At 42.5% G+C, this 20,982-nt stretch overlaps 1 protein-coding gene across 9 annotated transcripts in view; it reads left to right on the top strand.

Moving 5' to 3' along the window:
* Positions 1 to 20,982, top strand: part of TMEM260 (transmembrane protein 260) — a 91,118-nt gene that overhangs the window by 54,922 nt on the left and 15,214 nt on the right. For 2 of the 9 annotated variants that reach the window (XM_025919504.2, XM_086709678.1), the window contains 4 exons: positions 3,881 to 4,057; positions 5,999 to 6,052; positions 7,593 to 7,683; positions 12,025 to 12,979. In XM_025919504.2, coding sequence (XP_025775289.2) covers positions 3,881 to 4,057; positions 5,999 to 6,052; positions 7,593 to 7,683; positions 12,025 to 12,279 — 577 coding nt within the window. In that variant the 3' untranslated portion in view covers positions 12,280 to 12,979. Of the gene's footprint in view, positions 1 to 3,880; positions 4,058 to 5,998; positions 6,053 to 7,506; positions 7,684 to 8,028; positions 8,298 to 12,024; positions 12,980 to 14,915; positions 16,233 to 18,297; positions 18,477 to 20,982 lie in introns of those variants that run through there. The other 7 variants (XM_086709674.1, XM_086709675.1, XM_086709673.1 and 4 more) reach the window with 7 other exon arrangements.

Below are 20,982 nucleotides of genomic sequence, written 5' to 3'. Positions count from 1 at the left end.
TTCATCTTTGTATCTACAAAAGAAAAAACTCTTCTGGGTTTTTGATTGGGTTTTTTTTTTTCAACTTTTTTTTTTTTTGGGGGGACAGAGAGAGACAGAGCATGAACGGGGGAGGGGCAGAGAGAGAGGGAGACACAGAATCGGAAACAGGCTCCAGGCTCTGAGCCATCAGCCCAGAGCCCGACGCGGGGCTCGAACTCACGGACCGCGAGATCGTGACCTGGCTGAAGTCGGACGCTTAACCGACTGCGCCACCCAGGCGCCCCATGATTGGGTTTTAATTTGAGTAGTGTTTTCATGTTCTATCTTTTTTATTCTTTTGTTCTTAACCACCCATATCATAGTTAAAGTGGGTTTCTTGTAGACAGCATATATCTGGGTCTTGTTTTATTTTCCATTCTGACAATGTCTATCTTTTCATTGGTGTATTTAGACCATTTGCATTTCATGAAAATATTGACGTATTTAGATGTATGTCTACCATTTCATTATTTGCTCTCAGTTTGTTCCCTCTGTTTCTCAGTCCACTGCTTCCCTTTTCCTGTCATATTTTGGAAATTTTGATTTTTTTAGTATTCCATTTTAAATTATTCAGTTGTTTGCTATGTCTCTTGGTAAATTTTTTTTTAACAGTTGATCTTGAGAATCACAGTATACATAACTTTTCACAGTCTACTTAGGATTAATATTTTGCTACTTCGAGTGGCATATAGAAAACTTACTGCCATATAAGTCCCTTTAACCTCCTCACTTTTGTGTTATCATATATATTAATGATACCAGATACTTGATAATTTTTGTTTTCATCTGTCATACATATATTTTTTAATTTAAGAGAAAAAATAATTTAAGGTATGTATCTAGATATTTATCATATCTGTTGCCCTTCTTTTGATCCCAGGATATCATCATCATTGTTCTCTGTGTGAAATGTGTTGTTTTTCTGTGGCTGCCTTCAAGATTGTGTCTTTGGTTTTTAGCAGTTTGGTTATGGCGTATCTGAGCATGGATTTCTTTAAGTCTAACCTGTTTGGTGTTCGCTGAGCTGCTTAAATCTGTAAGATTGTGTCTTTCACAAAATTTGGGAGATTTTTTGACATTATTTCTTTAAATACTTTTTCTGCTTCACATTTTTTCTCTTCTCCACCGGGGATTCTGATGACATGAACATTAGACCTTTTGGCACTGTCTCACAGGTGCATGAGACTGTACTTTTTTTTTTTTTTTCAGTCTTTTTGCTTGTGGTTTAAATCGTCTCATTTCTCTTGATCTGTCACCATTCAGTTTACTGTCTGCTTCTCTCTCTGTCTTCCTCCCTCTCTCTCTCTCTCTCCAGACTTACATTAAGCCCATCTAATGAATTTTTAATTTCCATCATATTTTTCAGGTCTGTAATTTCTACTTGGTTCCTTTTTATATCTTCTGTTTCTTTGTTGAGATTTTTCTATTTTTCTATTCATTTCAAGAGTATTTGCCTTTACTTCTTGGGGCATTGTTATAATTGATATTTTAAAGTCTTTGGCAATTCTAACATCTGTACCATTTTGGAATTCACATCTATTGATTATATTTTCCCTTGTGAATTGAGATTTTCCTGCTTCTTTATAAGCCAAATCATTTTTGGATTATATCCTGGACATTTTGGATATTTGGGCCTTATTTAAATCCTAACGAGAATGTTGATTTGTTTGTTTGTTGGTGTAGCAGGCTGTCAGCCAGGTAAATCTCAGGCTGCAAATTCTGACCTGCCTTCTGTGTCCTGTAGTTCCAATATTGGTTCTGTTTTCAAAGCATTTGCAGTGCGATCTGAATCAATACCTGTGTGCTGCCCATTACTCAGTCTGGGCCTTGGGTGGCCATCTGTCCAGTGACTCATTTCTCAGAGTCTATTTAGGGTCAGATCCATGCATGCTGAGCTCGGAGATATGCCAGGAGTTCCTACACAACTTCATGGGATTGCTCTCTTGACCTCCCTCCTTTCTGTCTTCACTCTTGCCCTTTTCCTTCTTTGGAGCCTTCTTTCCTGGTTGTTTGGCCGGAAAGCTGGAGCTTTAATTTCCCTCACCTGCCACGCAAGTCCTGTGACTGTGTCTGTGTCTGGGGCCAGGCTGCCAGAGGCCGCACAGAGGTAAAGAGCAGTGAGGATTTGCTCCTGGCTCTTGCAGCCACAGCTCCTCTGATTAGAGAGGTGTTCCTTGCCTTCAGAACTGTAGGAACCTGCTGGTTGCCCCTGCCGTCGCTGTGCTGTTGCCTCTGTAACTGGCACAGTACTTCCTGGTGCCTGGGGAAGGAGAGGAGGGGAGATCCAGGGGATTTCCTCTACTCTCCCCAGCCTTCCCTTTCCTCCTTCTTGGGCTTGAAAACAGGGGCTTTTCTTGGAGCTCTTTTTGTCCTCACCTGGCATTAGGCTTCCCTTGAGTCCAGGCTAGGCAATATCAGCAGTGGGGAAATGGTAAACTCCCCACAGGTTTGGTAGAACTCAGAATTCCGGTGTCTTTCCCTGTGCTTGTTTCTGCCATTTACTCTTCAGAGTCCTCAGATTCCAGGCGTTCTGTCCAAGAAGTCTAGTATGCAGTGGGGGAGACAGAGTGGAGCGTGCTTCCTCCATCTTCCCCAAAACCAGAACTCTTATTCTGTTTTAAAACCGCACTTTGGTGGGGCGCCTGGGTGGCGCAGTCGGTTAAGCCTCCGACTTCAGCCAGGTCACGATCTTGCGGTCCGTGAGTTCGAGCTCCGCGTCAGGCTCTGGGCTGATGGCTCGGAGCCTGGAGCCTGTTTCCGATTCTGTGTCTCCCTCTCTCTCTGCCCCTCCCCCGTTCATGCTCTGTCTCTCTCTGTCCCAAAAATAAATAAACGTTGAAAAAAAAAATTAAAAAATAAATAAATAAATAAATAAAAATAAAAATAAAAATAAAACCGCACTTTGGTATCAGATCCCCACTTAATCTTGAACAGCTCTGAGAGGGTTTGCCCATTTCACAGCTGAGGAGACTAGACACAGGTAGTTAAGTAATTTCCTCCAAATCACAGAGGTCAGAGATGGTGGGAAAAAACCTAAAATCTAAGCTGGAAGTATCTTGTTTCAAAGTTGATGGCGTCTTTTATTACTTTCAAGTAATTTCTTCTAATATACGTCTTTTTTCCTATTTCGTAATAGCTACCCAGTCACACACCACAAATTGGAACAGAACTATTCGATTATAGTGAGTTTAAACCAACCTTTTTAAACCATTTCTATTCCTAATTTTTGCAGGATTTGAAGCTTTTTATAGTTTATTCAATCTAATTGATTTTAGTCAGCAAATATGGTGGATTAGCTAAGCATCCTGCTATGTGTGGTTTAGAGTTAATTCAGAGATAGAGAGCCTATCCTCAGGATGCTTCTGGGCTACTTGGGGAGATTTGTGAATGCAAACAATAAGTACAATACAGTAACAATAAAAGAGAAGAAGAAAGTGCAATGGGAATTTGAGGAAGGAGAAACTACTTCTAAGCAGGGAAACAAATGAAGATGTATATTTCCACCTGTAAAATGAAAAAAGAAAGGTGTCAAATAATGTTTAAGTTTACATGTGAAACAGGACCACAGAAGCTTTCTTTCATTATAATAATGCTTGTCCCCAAATGATTTCTTATGTTTTGAGCAGGTAGGTTTTATTATTTATGTCTGTTAACTTCTCCCCAGCTCTCCCAAACAGCTTTTTTTGCACTAATATAAATTCTAAACGGTCTATTTGGGAAAGATTTAAATAAACCGAAAGGTTTACCAATTGTTTATTGCTAACCAAGGTTCAAGGAGTCAAAAATGACCCTTTATGAGTTGTATTTATTAACATTTAGAACTTTGAGTTAAAAATATTTTCTTTTCTGTTTTCAATAGGAAGAAAACATTCGTTTGCATAGGAATTCATGAAGGTGACCCAACCTGGAAAAAGAACTATTCACTTTGGCCTTGGGGTTCTTGTGACAAATTAGTTCCTTCGGAGATTGTATTCAACCCCGAGGAATGGATTAAACTCACAAGAAATATCTATAACTGGACCGAAGAATATGGAAGGTAGGAACAGCAGTTCTGTTTTTCATCAGAGTATGGCAGTTTTGTGTGCTTAAAAAACTAAATTTTGAGATGCCTATGAATAGTTTTGATTTTTTTAAATTAGTTATTAGTATTATTTGCTGCCCACATGAATTGTAACAGAGAACATGTATTTCTTGTTCTCATGTTTGAAGAACAGTAGGGAGATGGGAGGGGAAGGGGGGGCTGCAGTTGAGTGGGCACCACAACAGGTTGGTGCCCTGCACCTTCCGCTTCCAGCTCTTGTGACGCCATATTGTCCACCATCCTCTGTCTCGCACCCTAAAGGTGGAAGAGATCCATCAACTGCAGTAGAGCTTTACAAGGTACTGTTTCCCGTGAGAGTTTTTATGCGCACGAACTTGCCATATTTTCCTCTCTTCAGGAGTAGCACATAACTTGTCTATAGAGGAGACTGGCCCTTGAGTAACTTTTTCCTACTCATTAGGAAAAAGTCATTATCCTGGTTATGTTGTTTGGGGGTGTGATCAGTCTTCCTTGAAGCATCTCTATAGAGCTGACTCTCACCCATATGAAAATTGAGTCACCATCTCTAGAAATGTGCTTCTCTTGACTATTTCTTAAGTTATGAATTACTTAAAGATTAGATAATTATTATTTATAGGGGCGCCTGGGTGGCTCAGTCGGTTAAGCGTCCGACTTCGGCTCAGGTCATGATCTCACGGTCTGTGAGTTCGAGCCCCGCGTCAGGCTCTGTGCTGACAGCTCAGAGCCTGGAGCCTGCTTCGGATTCTGTGTCTCCCTCTCTCTCTGACCCTCCCCCGTTCATGCTCTGTCTCTGTCTGTCTCAAAAGTAAATAAACATTAAAAAAAAAATTATTGCTTATAATTCAAGGACAGGCGAGATCATATGAAAAATGCTACAAAGATTTTTTGAATCAATATGTGCAAACAGTCCACAGTGCACCAACCAGAGATGAGAAGTAGGTTTATATCAAAGCACTCCATAGGGGTGCCTGGGTGGCTCAGTCGGTTAAGTGTCCAACTCTTGATTTCAGCTCAGGTCATGATCTCATGGTTCGTGAGTTCGAGCCCCATGGTGGGCTTCACGCTGACAATGGGGAGCCTGCATGGGAGTCTCTCCCTCTCCCCCTCTCTGACCTTCCCCCCGCTCTTACTTGCTCACTCTCTCTCAAAATAAATAAATAAACTTACCTATGTATATTTAAAAAAAAGCACTCCATGACCATTGTGAGAAGTTAGAAAATAATCTATTCTGGGCACCTGGCTGGCTCGATCAGTAGAGTGTGCCGTTCTTGATCTTGGGGTTGTGCGTTCGGGCCCCACCTTGGGCGTAGAGCTTACTTTAAAAAAAAGAAAGAAAATAACCTTTTCTGCCAACAGTGACCATAGCACAAATACAGGACACCACTCGTTATTTCCATTCCATCAAAATAGACACATAATAAGAAATTTAATTAAGAGAAGTCAAAATCCAGCAGATGGTTTAGCCATTGTTCTTTGAGCAGCGTCCTGGCTCCAGCAGTGATTTTTATCAAAGCCACGAGTCCCCTCTCTCAAGCTTATCCCCTAGCTTCACAGCTGTTTGGCTCTTAGCTGTGTCCATAGAGTGACCGAGGCCTCGCCCCTGCCCTGTTGCCCATCTTGCAGTTCTTGGGAACAGCTGGTTCCTCAGATGCCTCCAACCTCTTCCCACTAATCCTTCGTTTGCTCCCATGAGGCACCGGGGCTCATTATGCAGATGAAGAATACATTTACCAAAATTTCAAGTTCCTAAGGATCAGACTTTTCTAGGATAAGTTTATTATTTCCGTCCCTATCAGTACTTCAAGATCCAACCTATTTTATTGCCTTGTAAGATTATAAAACAAGGATTCCATACCTGCCTGTAGCAATAAACGTAGCTTGCAGAAAACTCTCACTGCTTTCTTGTAACTGCAGGTTTGACCCATCTTCTTGGGAATCTGTGGCCAACGAAGAGATGTGGCAAGCAAGGTGACTGTCCTACACTTACGTGTTTGTGGTCTGTTTTTCATATGGCAGGGAAGCAGCCAGTAGGGTAGGGGGTCAGTGGTATGATAAAAATAACATTTATGAGCGGTCATTTTGTTTGAGGCGTTGTGCTAATCATTGTACATTAATAATCCCATTTCATCCTCACGACAACCTATGAAGAAGTTACTATTATCCCCATCTTACAAAAGAAACACACTGAAGGTAGAGAGGTTACTGGCCAATGCCAGATTGCTGCAAGTGATGGGAGTCTGAAACTCACATCTCCCTGACTCAGGCACAGCGCTGTGCTCCGGTGCTCTCTCTCCGCCTCGAGTAAACCAAAGCGAGTGTAATTGTTGAGGGGCAGTTAATACTGCCCTGGATCCATGTGGAATGTGCTAATTTAATTAAGCACCTGCTGAATACTTCCCAGAGGCCAGACACCATGCCAGGCTTGGAAGCTACACATATGAATACAACACATTTCCTGCCCTCGAGGGGCTTACAGTCTAAGGGAGCAGATTTGAATATCAACGTCCTAGATGCTATACTTTCCTGTTGTGCCTGTATGGAACACGTTGTGGTGATGCCGTTGACTGCCATTATTTTGAAACATTCAAAATCTCTAATGCTAACAGACTTTGGCCTGGATATTAATATGAAAGTCCTAAGTGGTATACAGAGGGTGATACCAAGTACATAGGAAGTACTTCCTTCGGCAAAGGAAGGGTGCCCAATCTGAGCCCGGGACTGTGCTCCACACTGAGGATTGAGTTATGATATAAAGGATTTACATAAGTTTAAAGAGCTTTTAAAAAAAGTGTCCAGAAATACAGCTCCAAAATAGCAATTACAAAAATAGATGTACTGTGGTTTATGCAATAGTGTTTTTTGAAAAGCCAGAAAACAGCATAATTCAAGTTATCAGCCTAGCTATAGGGACAAATACTTGCTTTGAAGAACTGATCAAAGATGCACCGCACCGTATGTTTGTACAACACTTTACTGTGACTGAATGTAGGAAAGCTGGGGGGGAAATCACCTAAAAGAAGGAAGCCAGTCATTATTCAGGCAGGTATTGATTTAACGGGCGTGCTGAATACAGTTTGGATGAGTGCATGTGGTCAAAGAGTCCAGCTACCTTTGCAAGAACTCGTCACACGTGGCATGAGCCGTGGCGATGGGTCCCTTCAGGGGTGTACTGACAAACTCAGCAAGTCTCCCCCTTCCTGGCTGCTCCTGCATGACAGTAATGTGCATCTGGAGGAAGAATGAAATGATGTATAATAGCGATGATGAATTTAAGCTCTTTTTCTAAAAACTTTGGCAAGCAGTGCGGATGCAGCGTGTTGGCAGTGGGGAAAGAAGGAGTTGCTGTTGGTTCAGAATAAACTTCTGTGAATATGGGAGAGGTACAAACAATGCAGTAAAGGGTTTGGTGTGTTCCTTATCAGTGGAAAAATCTGGTCGATGTAGCTGTACGTGTGAAATTTGACATCATGGTTTTAATGAAGATTCCCACCCACCCCCGCACTCCCAGGATGAAAACCCCGTTCTTCATCTTTAACCTGGCAGAAACAGCAAATGTACCTCCAAATGTGAAGGCTCAACTCTACACTCACGCATATAACGTATGTTCCATTTTTATATATATAAATATATTTGGGAGGAAGGTGGTGGGGATTAGAACGGAGGGAGTGTGTATCCCAGTAGAGTTTTTACTTTTTTGTTTCTAGTTTCATATGGCTTTTATAAAGCAGTATAAATGGAAAACTACTCGTACATCATAAATAATGTCTAAAGTAACCGGTGTGGTTGGCAAATGATGTCCATGTCTTAATCTCTGAAACCTGTGAATATACGGCCTTACGTGACAAAGGGGACTTTGCTCATGTGATTAAGTTAAGGATCTTGAGGTGGGGAGATTATCCTGGATTATCCAGGTGGGCCCAGCATAATCACATGGCCCTTTTAAGAAGGAGGCAGGAGGGTCAGAGAGAAGGAGACGTGATGATGCAAGCAGAGGTCAGAGGAAAAGATTCGAAGACGCTACGTGGCTGGCATGGAAGATGGGAGGAAGGGGCCACAAGGTAGGGAGTGCAGGCAGCCTCTGCAAGCCACCAAGGGCAAAGAAACAGATTCTAGAGCCTCCTTGAAGAACACAGCGCTGCTGCTTTTACAAAATCCTCGATTTTATGCATTTTGACCTCCAGAAGGGTAAGATAATAAATGTATACTGTCTTAAGCCATTATGTCTGTGCTGATTTGTTACAACAGCAGAGGAAACTAATAGGAAGCCATTGGAACAGGAAACAGTCACCACCAGACAAGTTCTGACAGGTTTGCCCTCTAGACAAAAGTCATGACCCTGGCTGCACTCGAAAGTATAGGTTCCTGGCTGGGTGGGATTTCATGAGAAAGATAAAGGGTCTTGGCAAGAGGCTCTGTCTTCTGACTGTGGCCCTGTCTTCTGACTGAAGCCAACCCAACCTTCAGATGGCCCGGCCACACACAGACTCTTGTGTAGGCGGTCCTCACTGACGGGAAAAGAGAGGGTGGAGCACAGGCTTGCTGTTGCTCCGTTTTAACGAGCCCCTTCTTTTCTGTGACTTCTAGCCCTGGGTTCCTCAGACACCTTCAAGGATCATCTTGGAGCCTACTATGTAGGAAACAGATGTCCTGGCATGGGCCAGTGAGACCAGATCCCGGGAGCCATATATGTGAGCACCTGAGGTGTTTCCGCAGCCTCTAGGTGCTGTGGGTCTACTCACCAGGGCAGTGGTTTAGAGCTAAGTCAAAATCACACAGCGTCCAATCCGTAGGACTCATTTTACTCCTAAATTCTGTGATCGTGGGTTCATTGTTCATTTATTCATTTACTCACAGAGCGCTTATTGATCGCCCAGTCTGTGCCAAATATTGTGTTGGAGATGACCAAGTATTGTCCCTGCTACCAAAGAGGTAGCAGGCTAGAGAGGGAGACAGAAGATAGAGTCCTCGGTTACATTCAGTCTTGCAGAGGTGCTGTGGGAACAGCACACTGTACGTGAGTACACCCCTCTGGCGAGGGGTGGTGAGGAAGGAGGGGGAAGTCTTCGGAGATGTCACTGGAGTGTCATCTTGAAAGCTCAGACGAGCTAGCCAGACAGACTGTGGGCAGGGTAGTGAGAGAGTGGGCGAGGAAGGACAGTCGATAGGGACAAAGGCAGAACCCTCCGAGGTGCCCACTCGAGGACAGCAAGGGATCGATTGCAGGAGGCAGCAAGCTGGAGTTCTGTCTGGCATTTGGAAGATCCAGGTTCAAGGCCTACTCCACCACTAATTGTCAACTGTAAGTCAGTTAAACATTCCAGGCCTCAATTTTTTCTAAAAATAAAAGTGGGCTTTAAGCTTTGTTAATTATCTCTCACGCCCTGGTCATGTCATATCCTGTTCATCTCTCATACCCTGTGATTCCATGAAAAACAAATAGTATTTAGTTGGGAGAAATCTCTGAGACTTACTGATACCTCATATCCTCATCAGTGACCTGTTCCATGGCCACCGTTGCTAGGGCGCCACTGAAGCTAATTCACGGATTCATTGTCCCTTTGGACCTGGAAGCTTTACTCTTTCCAGTGGACACAAGTCCGTGGGTGTCTTCTTTGCATATGCCTCCAGATATGTGACTTTGTTTGCAAGACAAATGAGGTCAAATACTTGATGGGTCAACACAAACCCACCCCCCCAGTACTGGTATTTCAAGAACGTTCTTGTTAGGTGTAAGACATTGTGTATAGTATTCCACTCAATAGCTGATGCAGAACTTTCAGTTCAGGAGACATTAAGTTCAGGTGTAGTGGGGGAGCAGGGACTATCACCATTAGCTTTAGGAATGCATTCGATAAGTTGGTGTCCCCACTAAATAGAATACAGTCTGCTAAGACTAATGTCACGGTAACATTCACATAGAGGAGGAAACGTAATTCCATGTGATGAGAAATGACCGGCTTCTTAAGATACAGCACATATGGGGCGCCTGGGTGGCGCAGTCGGTTAAGCGTCCGACTTCAGCCAGGTCACGATCTCGCGGTCCGTGAGTTCGAGCCCCGCGTCGGGCTCTGGGCTGATGGCTCAGAGCCTGGAGCCTGTTTCCGATTCTGTGTCTCCCTCTCTCTCTGCCCCTCCCCCGTTCATGCTCTGTCTCTCTCTGTCCCAAAAATAAATAAACGTTGAAAAAAAAAAAATTAAAAAAAAAAAAAAAAGATACAGCACACGTGGCTTAACAGGCCACCTGGTAGAAGTTGACGATGCGTCGGTAACAAAGTGTTCGAGAGACGGGTGGTATGTTCATTCTGATCTCTAATGACTGTAACAGGGAGGTCATGAGTGAGCCTCTCATCCTCTTGAGCCGTTGGGGAAATGCTCACTGAAGGGCTGGCCTCTGTGTTGAACTCCAGAACCCAGGTGGGATTCTGAAAGCCGAACCGTTTTCTGAACAGTTCTTGGGTGCCTGCTTTGTGCCTGTCAGCAAGGCTTGGAAAAAGAAGCAGCAGACAGAGAAAAAAAATGAAAAAAAACCTGAGGAAAGACAGGGAAACATTGGATAACTGACCAAGAGAATGGAGGAGTGGAAGATAGCATCACAGTTTCCACGTACATGCAAGTGCGAGGTGACCGTTTCCTTTGTTACGGAGTGAAAGAAGCGCATGGGCCAACTGCTTTAAAAGCCAGCTTGGGGGCACCTGGGTGGCTCAGTCCGTTAAGCATCCGACTTGATACCAGCTCAGGTCATGACCTCACGGTTGGTGAGTTTGAGCTATGAGCCAGGCTTTGCACTGACAGCACGGAGACTTTAGGTTTCTCTCTCTCCCTCTCTCTGCCCCTCCCTCACTCTCACTCTCTATCCCTCTCAAAATAATAAACTTAAAAAAAAAAAAAAAAAAAAAAAAAAGGCCAGCTTGGAGACTAAAGGTTAGTAAATACCAAGATGACATATGCATTTATCTGCCCTGGAGTAGAAGTCGGGCCAATAGATGATCTGTTGGGTTCCTTTCAGCTGAATGATGTGATGAATACAGTTCTAACTGCAAAAGCCCTTGTCCCTGTAGAAAAGCATCATTGCTTGTTCTGCGCGTTGAGTCTGCTGCTGACCTCAAGTTCCTGTACATCCGAGTCCAATCTGACAGCCCTCAGGAAGGCTGTGAAATTTCCAAATAAGCAAGTCTAATATCCCGTTGTGCAGATTTGTGTCTTTCATTTGTTGAATTTTGATGTTTCTCCCTGGAAAACTCAATACCAAAGATTCCAGCTCTGTCCGATTAATGCTATCTCTGATGTTGGAAAAACAAAATTCCTGATTCCTGTGGGCAAAGTGTTAACTATTAAAATTATAATTACAGGGTGCTCCAAAGAGCATCTCGCCGTGAGGACATCTCTTAAATTCTGTTACACCCAGCCTATTCGATGATGGATTTGTTTGAGCTGTTTTATTGTTGCTATTGTTATTACTGTTGTTTTTAATGTAGAGAGAAATCTATGTGAAAATGAGGGTCAAAATTTAAATTCCTTCAAGTTCTTTTTCCATGCAGTTTTCTAAAGAAAGCTATTTTTTTTCCTCTAACAGCTAAATTTAGAGTTTCAACCTTTCTGCCTGTTGAGTAAATAGCTTTCCATGAATTAGAACTAAATCCCTTTCCCAGAACATCTTTCTGGAGGAAGAGCATTATGTCCTGACACCGTGTGTCTTAGGTTCCCTCTGCACATCCGAAAACCCCAGAAGCAGTTTTAGATGAAGTACATTTGCCTCCTGCCACTGTCATAATTACAGTAACATTCTTGCATTTTCTGCATGGCCTAGCAATGATTAGATTTTGACTATCGGCCGCTTGGATTTTTTTTTCCTTGTGTTATTAATTCCTCTGTGTTTTCTGGTTTTTGAAAAAAAAGTCAAGGGATAACAATGGAATACCAACATTTTTGCCGTTTTTCAGCTCTATAAGGAGATTGTCTATTTACGAAAGGAGCACCCGGTGAACTGGCACAAGAACTATGCCATCGCCTGTGAGCGGATGTTACGCCTTCGGGCAGGAGACTCAGACCCTGAAGTCTTGTTATCGGAAACCATCAGACATTTCCGTCTCTACACTCAGAAAGCACGGAATGATCCACAGCTGCCTGATATTTTAGTTGCTCTAAAGCACCTGAGAAAAGAACTGCAGAGTCTGAGGAATAAGAAAAATGTCTGAGGCAGCAGAATGTGAAAAACCTGCTCATCCTCCCGCTTCCAAAATTCCAAAGTCCAAAAGTTTTTCCTCCAAGAAAAGAAGTTGTACACAAAACTCGAAGACCGAGTCAGCTCCCAGATATCAGCAACGTGGTAGGGCAGTATACTGTTCAGTATACTGTGCTCCTTACTGCCATGTGCTCCCTATGCAAATTCTGTTTATCCAGTGTTACCAAATTAGCATTTCAGTGAGAATCTTTCAGAAAAACCTTCCTACTTCCTCCGTCTTTCACCTAATGACTTTGCTTGATTGGATGCTAGCAGAGAATAGGTTATTTTCATATACTTTAAATATCGATTGCGGATCTTTTTAAGGGCCCTTTTACTGGGATCCGTTCTGAGGTTAAATTCTTGAAACATTCATACCAGACCAAAGACACATTTTCTGTTCCCCAAAAAGCGATTTTTGTGTTTTTTTGAGAGTGAATCTTGCTCTTCTTCAAGTTAAAATACTTTTTTTTTTTTTTTTTGAGTAGCTCTGGTTATTACATAATCTCACACTTCAAGCTAAACACCAACCCAGTGATATTTTGAAAAAAGTTGGGGTTTTATTGTCTTTGATGATTCTCTGAAATCATCAAAAAATAAAGCTAAGCTGTTGTTTGCTTTCTCTCAGTTGCATAAAGTGGCAAATAAAAAGAATTTTGTAGTTCCTTGCTTAATTTTATATTTATGTTTTACTTCTATTTGGATTCATAAATCCGGGCCCAATAATTAGTAAGCTCCTGCGGCCAAAATGCAAAAAAAAAAAAAGGCGGGGATTGGGGGGCAGTGGGGGGGGATGGGGGAAGTTGTTCAATAAATTCATTTCTGTTACAAGCATCTTTTATACATATTACTAAAGAGAACATAGTAAGAAATGCAAATAATAGTTCTTTATTTTATTATGACAGTTAATTAATAGCAACCTGTTTTAATGAATAAAGTCACTCCGAGTCCTTCAGCACTTCCTAAGTAGAGGCCAGAATCTGTAGGGATTCTTTTCCCCCCAATTGTATAGCTCCTAGACTCCAAGCGCTATATAGGCCCCTGTATAGAAATGCTCACTAATGAAGAGGGAGGGCTAGAAGCTTGTCTGCATTCAAAGATCACTGGTGAGTCATTCAGCAAGAAAAGGCCCCTTACCAGGAATAGTCACAGTTCCGTGGCATTGTACTAGCAAAAGGGTCTGATCAAAGGTCTCCTGTGGAGCTTGCATGGTTCCCTTTCATACTACGACCATAATTAAAACCACTAATTCTCTTTTAAAATGCTGCAGGATGCCATGTAGGCATCTGTCTGGAGTGTCCTTTGTGATGTCATAAGCTGTTAAGGACCAGCGCCGAGGGCTTTTGAGTGAAATGCCAGTCATGAAGGTGCTTCAAGACAAGGGTGCCTCTCAAAGCTTGACAGGGCCTTGACTGCACAATTCGAGCTGAATTTGCCCCTTGTCAGCTGCCAGTAAATAAATCTCAAAGGGGGAAAAGCTGAAGTTTCATTACCTGATCCATGGGGCTTTGTTGGTTTTGGCATCACACAGGGGAAGCTCTTGCCCCTCCATTCTCTGGATTTGAAGATGTCCATTGGAGCCTGCAGTGCCTGGACAGGGTTCAGAGCGGAACCTTTTGAAGAGTGTCAATAGTTGTAACAGTTCAGCTGTTAGGAAGACAAATAAACGGAGGAGCTCATTAATCCGCTTTTGGCTCTCAGTGCCTTTTGCCCTTTTATCACAGCCTTATTAGGCTCCTACTCATCTTGAACCAGAAAAAAATGAATTGGAGTTGTTGAGTGCTAATTGGCAAAGACTTTTAATCATGGGCCAAGAACTTTCACTGACTTGAAAGTAACTTCTCCACGGGGAAGAACCGAAAACCTGGTTTACCTTAAAACAAAAACCTGTTGGAGTTCAGTGTGGTGTAAAAATTTAAGGAGGCATTGATAAATTGTCTAAGTTTATCCATTTGAAAGAAATCATGTGAGATTATGATTTCCACTTTGCTTACGAAAGGTACAATAAAATTCGAATAAACATTTCCTGGACGTGCATTGTTTTTATTGGTTCAGCAAAGAGATCGCGTGCATGTGTGAGATGATCGTGTTTGCTTCTGAATATCTCTATACAGGTGGATGTGAAAATGCATTTGGGCATCTATATACACGTGGTGTCAGAAGAACCTCATTCAAAGTAGTACTTCCTGTTCATGGCCTTAAGAACGGCAAATAAAAGTCTCTTCGAGAAGATGTGCTTATTTGTGTCTGTACTGTGGTGCTACATATATACGTCTGAATATGCTTTGTGTGCTGACTGTTGTCAAATGGTGCATAGATTTATTCTGGACGGTACTTGGGCAACAATGGCTTTGGACCACTCTCTCTTTGAGAAAGCAATGATATGATGGCCCCAAGTAGATAGGGTGATAATTATTTAAATTGTTAAAAACCAACAGTAAATGAAAAAATAGCAAACTGAACCGAGATTTGGGGAGGTTGGGCTTCATTCCCAGATCAACTATTTTGAAGAATTCTCTCCTTTCTCTTGTGCGAGGTTAAACAAGTTGCTTTCTTTTTCTCTCTCATACTTTTCCCCGGCTGGTGCACAAACACCATAAAACCTGACAGAAGGGGTCTCTTTTAGTCTAACCCCCCGACATGGAAGACAATGTGAAGGAGGTGACTTCTCATGCAGGATTTGGCCAGGATTCTCCTAGCAATGTCCCTGGAGTGCCACGGGTTGGCAGGGCGACAGGAACCCCACAAGGCCAACTTCTGCCCGGACTTTGGCCTGAAGAGCAAGTGGGAGCCGGCAAAACTGTCTGCCTCTCCTCGCGCTGCCGTGCCCTCCTGCCTGGCGCGGAGGCTGGCGCACACGGGAGGCAAGCAGGGAAGGGGACTGTGGCTCTGAGCCCTCTGACAAAGCCCCCCAGCCGCATTCCCGCTGATGGGAGCTGTGCTTGGTTCTTACTTTCGACTTTCCTCTTTCCTTTGCTTTCTTCAGAGGTCTCATTTTTTTTTTTTTTTAAGTGCTTTTGTCCTATTACTCAAAATAAAGCCAAACTGGAAGGGCATCAATTACTAGTATGCTTTCTTGAGATCTTCTAGTAGAAATTGTGAAATGTTATCTCTGGCCATCTTCCTAGGGTAGAACCACTATGTTGACTTAGCCTTTATGATACCTAAACAAAGCCCATTTTGAGTGTTAGGGTTATTTTTTGATACTCTGCTGATTTCTTTAAGTCATCAGGCTAGGCTATGAAGACCGGCTTTTTAAATTTGTATTTTAAAAGTTAAACAATGTGAGGCCTTCCTTACAGTTCCCACCAATAGCCATTGGAATTTAGAAATGTTAATACTTTTAATATTCAGAAGAAATGAGAATTCGCTGTTAGAGCAAATTCTTTTGCTCTGTTTTAATGCTGCTATGTTTTACAGTTGCACCAATGTAGAGTAGTCCTCTTCTAAGTGGCTCCAAGCCCAGTGGTTGGGTAAAGACAAAATTTCCAGCCCAGTGAAAGATTCATCCTCATATCTTGTTGTGGCTGCAAAAATCACTCTAAAGCTTGTGCTCACAAACAAATAAGTCACGTTTCCAGGGATTCTGGGAACATCTAAAGGCCATATCTTGGCACAGCATTACAGAGCAAACACGGAGCTAAAGCTTTAGCAGCGATCATATTTAATGAAGACGTCATTGTCAGTACCCTCTAAAGGTCTGTTTGATTTGGATCAGCATAGGATGGTATAAAAAAAAAAGCCTCAGGAATAACACAATGTGCTTACCTGGATATAGGAAAGCAAACTAATAGGAATATATCTTGAGAAAGGGATTCTTCTGAAAAAAATTCTGATTGCTCTTCAACAATGTAATGTATATCTGGTGGAAATTATATGTACTGGGAAGGTTAGCTTATGTCATATTGCAAAAAGAAAAACGGCAGGGGGAGAGGTGGGTAGAGGTGCTAAAACTATAGACAGGAAGCCTACAATTACCTATACGTGGAGTTATCTGGATCTTTTGTGCAGATCCAAAGCATGAATGGTTGGGGTTAATTTTCAATAACATAGGTACTGTGATGATGTTAGAAAAGTTGAGTTGATAAGGTTGAGAAAGTTTCACAGGACGGATGGAACACAGAGGATGGTGTCCCTCCCAGTGATCCAGCTTCTGGAGCGGCCCGGTATTCTCCAGTCCTGTACTTACTTGCCATTAGGGGAGGACAGTGTTAAATAACATCGTAACAATCAATAGAAATTGAAATCTGAGATTTAACCCTTTCATAATTTCCGTTGTTTATAATTTGTTGTAAATCTGTGTAAGTAGTATCAGGCGAAAGAAGTACAAGAGATGTAGTGTAATCTTTATATCGATCAGTTATTTTTGTATTATGTACAGATTATAGGCTAATAAATGGACATTATATCCTGTTTTTAAAAATATGCACACCGTAATCACCTTGTGTTTAGAAGGGTTACCTTAAAAGGGGTTGTTTTGCATGTGACCTTCTAAAAAAGAAGACATTTTGAGATTTTTCTCACCTAAATGAAATATTCCCTAGGTGGTTGAACCACCGAAAATACCCTTAATACCTGTGGGGGTTGCTCGTATGGGAAAGTGTGAGCGATGAAAGCCAAAAGGGGAACGCTGCTTGGGAAATGAGACCCAGTTTTCTCATCATTGGCTTATGGTGTGATGGGACCTACAGGTGTCACCTGGTACCCTAGATTCATGAGCATCGTGACAGAAATCCCAATGATACCCTGGCATGCCAAGACGTGAACTCAAAAACTCCAACAGAGGGTGATCTAGGATGTGAAGACAGGGTAAAAGACACAAGGACTGGAATCTTCTTATGGTATCTTCCCTCAAAATAGGTTCCGAAAATAGAAGGGAAGCATTATATTATTGTATTATTATTAACAGTGCTTTTAAAAGTTAATATATAAGAAACAAGGGCTCTTGTAAAATACTCTAGCAAAAGCTATGGAAAACGCTAAAAGGAATTGTTTATAAATGGAAGATGATTCGTTGACCAAAGCACTAGGTTTCCTTTGATTTAAGAGTTAACCAGTCTAACAGGTGAGAGAAAGTTTCAAGAAGTTTTGTCTATAAAAGAACGAAGGGGCGTTTGGGTGGCTCAGTCAGTTAAGCTGCCGACTCTTGATTTAGCTCAGGTCATGATCTCACTGTTGTTGAGATTGAGCCCCGTGCTGGGCTCCTTGCTGACAGTGCGGAGCCTGCTTGGGATTCTCTCTCACTCTTCCCTCTGCCCCTCTCCCCTGCTTGAGCTCGCTCTCTCTCTTTTTCTCTCTCTCTCAAATAAAAAAATAAATAATTGGGGAAAAAAAGATTGAAAACGGAAAGTTCAATTATGCATCACTTAAAAACAAGAAAGTTCAGGGCGCTCTGGGTGGCTCAGTCGGTTAAGCGTCACACTCTTGTTTTCGGCTCAGGTCATGATCTCACGGTTCGTGAGTTTGAGCTCCACATCGGGCTCTGTGCTGTTAGTGTGGAGCCTGCTTGGGGTCCTCTCTCAATCTCTCTCTCTCTCTGACTCTCTCTCTCTCTCTCTCTCTCTCTCTCTCAGCCCTCCCCCGCATGTACTTGCTCTCTCTCAAAAGAAATAAATAAGTAAACTTAAAAAAAAATACCTAAGGGGTGCCTGGGGTGGCTCAGTCGGTTAAGCGTCCAACTTCAGCTCAGGTCATGATCTCACAGTCTGTGAGTTCGAGCCCCGCGTCGGGCTCTGTGCTGACAGCTCAGAGCTTGGAGCCTGCTTCAGATTCTGTGTCTCCCTCTCTCTGCCCCTCCCCCACCCTCTCAAAAATAAACATTAAAAAAAATTTTTTTTAATTACTTAAAAAACGGGAAAGTTCACTGATGGAGAGTACTTATACTTAGTGGTTGTTTTTATTTAGTGTGTCACAACTTTTTTTTACTAAAATTAGAATACATTCCTTCAATGTGTGGACTGGTATCTACACTGTTTTTATATTTTCCTTTCAGTGGTCAGCATTCTCACCGCTAGCCTACGCGGTCACCTTGCATTCGCCTTGAGGCTGTTCTCACAGTGCAGGACTGTGCCTAGTCATGGTGATTGTCATCCTGGGTCATGAAGTCAAGTTAGTGGAAATTGACCATCTCTTTCTTCATGAAATAGAATAAAAATATCAAGATGCATCTGAGGGGACAAGGGTATTCTTTGATGAAACTTTCAGTTTCATTTCCTATACATGTGTATATGGTTACACGTATAACACATATATCATACTATATATCCGTGTGCGTGTGTGTGTAAGACCTTTATATATAAATCTATACATGTATGTGAACTGGGTCATAATAGAAAAGGTACTTCTCGTTGTGGATCACAGTAAAGAATAAATTGGAGAGCCACTGGCCGTGGAGAATTTACCCAACTTCATTGACCGTTAATGCCAAAAAGCTAATAAGGGATCATCTAGTATAACTAGCACAAGTAATCTAGTTTAATGAATGAGAAAAGTGACGCCCGCACTAAGAGACTTGCTTTATATCACACAGCTAGGTCATGGCAGTGCTGGGACGAGAACATGAGCTTTTGCGCTCAATCTGGTGTACTTTCCCCTTTTTCCATCACAGTCCACTAAAACCGCTGCGTTCCGCTGTCAACTGTGTGTCACATTAAAGTCCCCAAATGATGTGGCCCTATTAAAATTACGATAAACTTTCTAGAGGCCAATGGTGTGTAAAACCGAGAACTGTGTTGTAGGACACGGTTTAAAAGCCATCCGCTGAGTTCCTTTCCTCCCCTTCTCCAGACCTCTGGGATGTAATTTCTTTTCTTCCCCTTCCCTTTTAGACAGAGTCAGTTGTATCCCTGGTCTCTGACAGAGGATTTCCTTACCCATTCTGGACTTAGGAACATACACCCAAATGAAAAGGTTTTCGTGTGTTAAGAAAACGTCGCTTTAAAATCTTGGAAGTTGTTAGCATAAATTACCTTCCAGCTGAATCAGCTACTGGAAACTCCAATTGAAAAAATGTCGCATTAATCTATATATTCCTTACCCCTCCGAAGCAGGATTCCAAACATAATAGTATTTCTGTGTGTTACAGAAGGAAATATGTCCCAGCTCCCCTGGAATGTTCACTGATCGCGAATCAGACTCTTCTCCCTAGAAACCAAGGCCATCGGGAGCCAGTGTCCATGACTATCCTGTTTGGGTCAGCCACTCTATTAAATATTTTTAAGTGGGGGCGCCTGGGTGGCGCAGTCGGTTAAGCGTCCGACTTCAGCCAGGTCACGATCTCGTGGTCCGTGAGTTCGAGCCCCGCGTCGGGCTCTGGGCTGATGGCTCAGAGCCTGGAGCCTGTTTCCGATTCTGTGTCTCCCTCTCTCTCTGCCCCTCCCCCGCTCATGCTCTGTCTCTCTCTGCCCGAAAAATAAATAAACTTTGAAAAAAAAAATTAAAAAATATATATATTTTTTTTTAAGTGTCCAGAAAGGCAGATTCCTCTTTGAAGACCTAAAGGTCTCGTTTTCTAATTGTGAACGTTACCAATTCAGTGTTTAGGTAATGGTGATTTCTTCCAAATTTGGCTCTTGACTATATATGATTTGTAAAACTCTATAACAATAGTAATAGTCATATCAATAACTATGGCTGTTGTTGACAAAACAACTAATTCCAATTAGTATCCACTGAATGGCTTCAGTGATCTGAAATCACCTAAATTTCCTGCACTGGGTTGTGAGAGTTGAAAGTAGTTTGGCCCTTCCTCTTTGGGAGGCGAGGAAGTTTGGTGTAACCCATGAGACAAGAGACCACACGAACCATGCTGCGTGCCCCCTGGGCGTTTGACAAAGGCGACCTATTTCACAGGGTTAGCATTTACGTGACCTTACTTTTCTCCTTTTGCGTGTGCGTTCTGAACAGTGAGTTGATCCACAGAACCTAAATCTGTTGAATACTATGAGCTAATACAAGGTAACTTGTGAAAAAAGCAAAATGTGTGACCTATACAAGAATCAAACAAAACCAGAACTTTGCTTTAAAGCAATTTCATGAAATTTTGGTAAGGATGGAGATTCTATCTTCCTTTTTTATTAGAGTGCAGGATTGTCACAGGATTAGATAAATACCTTCACAAAAACCCTCGTCTCATCCCTGAAGGTCCCCGTAACCGCACTTAGTCTCCTGCAGGAATGCCCCACGGCCTCCCAGTGAGGGAAGGGTGGCTTGGGTCCTGACTGCCTGCACGAAGAAGCACACGTAAGGATGTGTGCCTGCTGGGCTCATTTTGTCCCTGAAAGAGCAGAGAGTAGAAACGGAGTCCTTCCCAAGTCTTCCATTCACTTTCCCGGGTTACAGGCTGTTCCAGAAAGCACAGGCCTTTTCTGGGTTGCACTAGAAGCACTGGACAGTACCATGTTCAGAGCTGGACTCCCAGCTCTGCCATTCATTAGCTGGATGGCTTGGAGCAAGTGTCTCTGTGCCTTAATTTCCTTTTCCGTACAGTGGGGATATAACCTGGGTATATACAGTGGGTATATACACCCTGTACAGTGGGTGATGTAACAGATTCACCTGATGATATGTCTGCAAGGATGAAGTGGGTCGATATGTATAAAGTGCTTTGAAGAGTACCTGGCACGTAGCAACTATTCACAATGCCAGTTGCTTTCATTAACATGCTGGTAACACCAGC

This window comes from Puma concolor, chromosome B3 (genome assembly GCF_028749965.1).
Source record: "Puma concolor isolate L17-30 chromosome B3, mPumCon1.1.hap2, whole genome shotgun sequence".
Lineage (NCBI taxonomy): Eukaryota > Metazoa > Chordata > Mammalia > Carnivora > Felidae > Puma > Puma concolor.
This window is presented reverse-complemented; position numbering and strand designations above follow the sequence as displayed.